The sequence below is a fragment of the Toxorhynchites rutilus genome, chromosome 1 (assembly GCF_029784135.1).
Source record: "Toxorhynchites rutilus septentrionalis strain SRP chromosome 1, ASM2978413v1, whole genome shotgun sequence".
Classification (NCBI taxonomy): Eukaryota; Metazoa; Arthropoda; class Insecta; order Diptera; family Culicidae; genus Toxorhynchites; species Toxorhynchites rutilus.
Window position 1 is genome coordinate 58815837 of NC_073744.1, and position 4798 is coordinate 58820634.

The 4798-nt window shown below is 43.4% G+C and overlaps 1 protein-coding gene across 1 annotated transcript; it reads right to left on the minus strand.

Annotated features, from left to right (window-relative positions):
* Positions 1–2685: 2685 nt before the first annotated feature.
* Positions 2686–4121, minus strand: LOC129763198 (protein mothers against dpp-like). The gene has a single exon (XM_055762032.1). It carries the CDS (start codon positions 4063–4065, stop codon positions 2686–2688), a length of 1380 nt encoding a protein of 459 aa, XP_055618007.1. The 5' UTR covers positions 4066–4121.
* Between the last annotated feature and the right edge of the window lie 677 nt (positions 4122–4798).

Sequence of the window (4798 nt, forward strand, 5' to 3'; positions counted from 1 at the left end):
CGGTTTAATTGTGATTAAACATAACAATGTACTGAAAGCTAGAAAATAATTAGGCAAGTAGCAGTTAGCAGTTATTTTATTCTTATCAATGCCCTAGACAAATGAAGGAGAGGTGTGATAACTGCTAACTGCTACTTGCCTAATTATTTTCTAGCTTTTAATACATTGTTATGTTAAATCATAATTAAACCGTAAAACTTGAAAAGTATTTTTACTTATTTTATTTCTAGATACAACGTTTCTTTCGTGGAATTATGCTTTTCAATCCCTGTAGGAAAACCATGTTGTTGCATGTTGTGGTGTTCGATCCAACCTTAAGCGGAATATAGAAGCTACGTTCATTCTGAGAGTCGCGTAGGATGTTGTACTTCTGGTATGATTTGCGATTAAATGGTCCTCTAATTTACTCCAAATTTTGAAAAATCGGCTAGAAAATCGGCTGAACATAACAATATGAAACGTTCACAGATGTTTACACACTAGTCTAAATATTTGCCTGCAAACATTAGAACTTACAACGATATTTGCAGAATTGCAGTGCATGTTTTAAAGCACTATAAAAATTCTGTTTTTGGAACTTTTTTTTTTAAATCGATGCAAAACATTAAATACGTTTTTTTCGTCAACATAACAAATCATCCTTGTGCAGAATTTATTGGAGTTTTCAAAACTGCCTTTCGATTCGCGGTGCGATGGTTGTTTATTGCATTATTCATCATCGAAGGCGAAGGGGTAATTTTTCATTCAAACTGAAATATCTCTCTGTGAAAAAGTCCTACAGGAACATTCTTGGATCCAAATGAAAGCTGGTTGATAAGGTTAATTGGATTTGCTGTTGAGTTGGTTAGCGAAAAATTGTGTTAGTCCAATATCTTATCAAAAATTTCTATACATTATAAAATAATATTCGATTGCATAATATAATTCCGTAGTTCTATGTCGAAAAAGCGGTCGTGTTCTAGATAAAGCCCTCACATTTTTTCTGTTTTATCTCAGGAACATCTAGAATGACACCGACTGTTACATGATCCGGAATTTTGCTGTCATTGAGAATCTCAATCACCTCATTGTTAAAATTAGTAAAAATCAGATCAATGGTAATAGAAGTTGTTCTTGTAACTGTGGTATGATAACGTAACTTGATATTGTAACTGTGGTTTGAGTAAATCGTAACGTTTTCATTCCAAACTGGCTGCGTCTCACCCCGGTTTCCTCTATTATTCTACTAACGTCTAAACAGGGACGCAAAAATGTCTGCGAATGCTAGAATCATACAATATTTATGCGTCCTTCCCAAATTAACATCTCGGGTATGTAAAATCATATTTCTTTTTTCCGGCCTAGGATTACACGCTCCTGCTGTCCAACGGATGCAAAAGTGCATTCGAGAAATGAAGATAAATTAGCTTCCGAATTCCCCCCGGTGTACCGCTGCGCTGCCGATAGATGATGCTGATGCTGACTGACGTGAGCGATTTTCTCTGTCAGACCGTCCCATCCTATGCACTTTAATCTCAACGGACCTTCGGAGGCCTTGCCAACCATAGCCAATTGCTCGGGTCATAACAAAGAAAAATAAATTGTAATTACCAGATTCAATTAAGGCACATAGATGCACTCACTGATGCGTGTGTGTATTTGTGTGTGTGCACTGATGCTGTCGGTCATTTTTCGCATTTTTGGACATATCCTGCTGCAATCTCTCCGGAGACAGACTTCTGCAACAGATACCGGCGCATCGGCCTATCGGAGAACCAGGTTCCAGGTCCAGGTGTACGGAGAAGTCGAAATGCTCGATGTGATGTGATGGGTGATGTAAAAGTGCATTTCCAAAGCTGTCATTGCACCGTAGTCGTCTGGTACAGTTCCAAGCGTGATCCTTTGCGGTTTGCCTTCGGTCCGAAAGCAGCCTACAAGTCACTGCGGGGTTGATAAAAATACATTAATAATATTTATACGAATTATGGAGCAGAGATGTTTGAAATATGGAACCATGGAAGTGCACCGGAGTACCATCGGGGCACTCTGCAACCACAGCGGCAAAGGTGAATGTGGGCTATCCTGAGTGAGTTAGTCTGTGGCATTTCAAAGTCATTCCCGGCGGATTCCGACGCGCGTTTTTCGATGGAAGGGTTTCAAAAATGCATAAAACACAGATCATCCCACGCCGGCAAAGGCAAAATGCATCAGATTGCCACTCTGCCGCTGTCAGCAATGGTATCTCCGCGCCACCACTGTCTGTATGGATGGGGGTGGGGAATATAAAAGTACAGAGCCGCGAAAGGCGAGTAGCCGTTCATCATTGTCGCCGTCAGGCTGCCGAATAACCGTGGGAGGAGAGTATCAACGCAACGCGATAGTACGCGAAAAGTAAATTTTCGTTAATGCAGTTGCTGTCAAAACACTCACGGATCGGTGCAGTTGCGTTGGGCATTGTGGCCACCGCGCTCAGGGATAGTTATAATCAATTAGGTTTATTTTTGTCGACGCCGCGCCGTGTTCGAACGTCACGTGGTAATTTAATTGCACTTCTAATGATTGCCAGTCATCAGTGAGTGTGAAAGGAAATCAACTTGATTGTATACATATGTGAAGATTGTTCGGTTCGAAGTTTTACAAAAATTGAAAACACTTTTATTGGGATTTCATTCATTTTTTTATTATACCTAAGCCAAACGCATTATCCTATGAAACCGAACTGATCGCATTGTGCGGCGATCCCATCTCTATCAGAACCTTGTCTAGCCACTGCAGTGGTCCATGAAGATGTATCTCGATCCAGCACGGAGTTGAGGTGACATCCTGCCGATGATACTCCGCTCCCCAGCCTTTGACGAAGCTCATCCGGATGGTGCACATCTTGGTCAGCTCGTACACCGCCTCGAAACCATAGTTCGCCGACTGGGACAGCAACTGGGCGAACTCTTGGGTGTTGAAAATCTTCAACGAACAACGCGGCGGAATTTTGCATACCGTGCTCGGGTGGAATCCGTGATGGTGGTTGCAGTTGCGACTCTGCACGAAAACTGCGGCGTCCGAAAGGCACTCAGCATACACCTCACCGCCCACATAATATAAATGGACTCCTTTTCCGATGTGCCGCCGGGTATTCTCGATCGTACTGTTCCGGTTAACGTTGCTCAGCTGACCGAGACAGAAGCGATCCGAATTGTTCGATGGGTTTGTGAAGCCATCAACGATAACTGAGGTAGAATTGCAGTGAAATACTTCGCCAACGCGACAATTTAGCTCATAGTACGCTATGCTGGCCCAATACGGCGGTTCCTGATAGCTGACGGATGCCATTTCGCCTTGTGCTTGGTTTGTTTCCATGTGGCTGTTGTATTGATTTTTCGCATCTTCCGGTGGACTGTAAGCGGGCGGAGGTGTTTCCGGCGATGATCCATAAGGACTGTGGGGAGTAGAGCCAGGGCTACCCATACCCGCCATCGGCCCGTGTGGACTCATCTGAGAGGAAGCCGGTGAACTTGCTCCGCTACTGAACCCCACATTAGTGTAACTTACATTGTGTGGCATTGTAGATTCTGTCGATTGATGAAACGACAGCATCGAATGGCCTGGCGCAAACTCCGAGTGTCGAGGAACCAGCACCGGGGGAAGAATCGGACTCTCCACGCGTGTGTAGTGGTACGGGTTGATACATACGTCTTTCTGCTTGGCGCAGAACGCATACTGGCAGGTTTCGATGGGTTTCAGCTCGTGGTGGCTCTGCAGATCAGGCCAGCGCCAGACGCGACAATAGATAACATGCGGAAGTCCCTTTCGGTGGGACACTTGCAGTCTACCGTCTAGCGATCGTGGAATTGTCACACACTTCGAAGGCTCCCCGGGACAGGAGAGTGCCCGTTCCAAATCCTCGATGGAACCTTTGCGCTTTTTGAGCTTCTTCACCAAACTGTCGACCGCCTTCTCGGCCCATTTTTCCTCCTCGTCGCCTTGCTTCCAGCCGAGAAGTTTTTTCACCGCTGGGCTGGTGAATGAGAACAAACTGTTGAAGGCGGACAGCGCACTGCTTCCGGATGATTCCCCTTCACCGGTGTCCATCTGTTTGTCACGATCACTCGATCACACTGGGTTTAGATTCACTGAAATCCGTTTGATGTGCTTAGCTGCTGGAAACTGATTTGGGAAATTCCGAAACGGCACAATTTATAGGACTTGAAAATAATAACTACCCGTCAGCAGATGCAGCCAGAATCATAGCTCTTGTTGGCACAACATAGCAAGGATTATGTATATAAATACCGAGATGGTACAGCTACGACCTTTTGACGCAGGCAGTGGTTTTCTGTATACCTGGTTACGGTGTTTGAGCTCACAATTCAGAATGTGCTGGCAGGCAGAATCAACATAGCCGAATGTAATGTAGATCTTCTGATAGAATTCTGTGTCGTTATTGTTCCACTGTATCAATCAGTCACTGAAAAGGCATACTCATTGTGATTTTCCGGTAGATAAACGGAACCTTGATTGCAAGATTCATGAATTGTACGAGATATAATTTGTCAATGCCCTGTATCCATGACTACCTGAGTGAAGCGGTAGCAATATTTATTTCATTATTATTATTTTTTATACAGATACAGATACATTCGTACATTAGAGGTGCTTCAACAAGATCAATTTAACTACTTTTATTCCAATATTGAACTTCAAATATTCGCTGATCACTTCAATTCAATATCTACGATAGAGTGTTGAATGAGTTCACCCTATTGATTTAATTCATGTTAACTACCTCGCTGTTGTTTATTAGTGAAAACTGTTCTGGAAAATA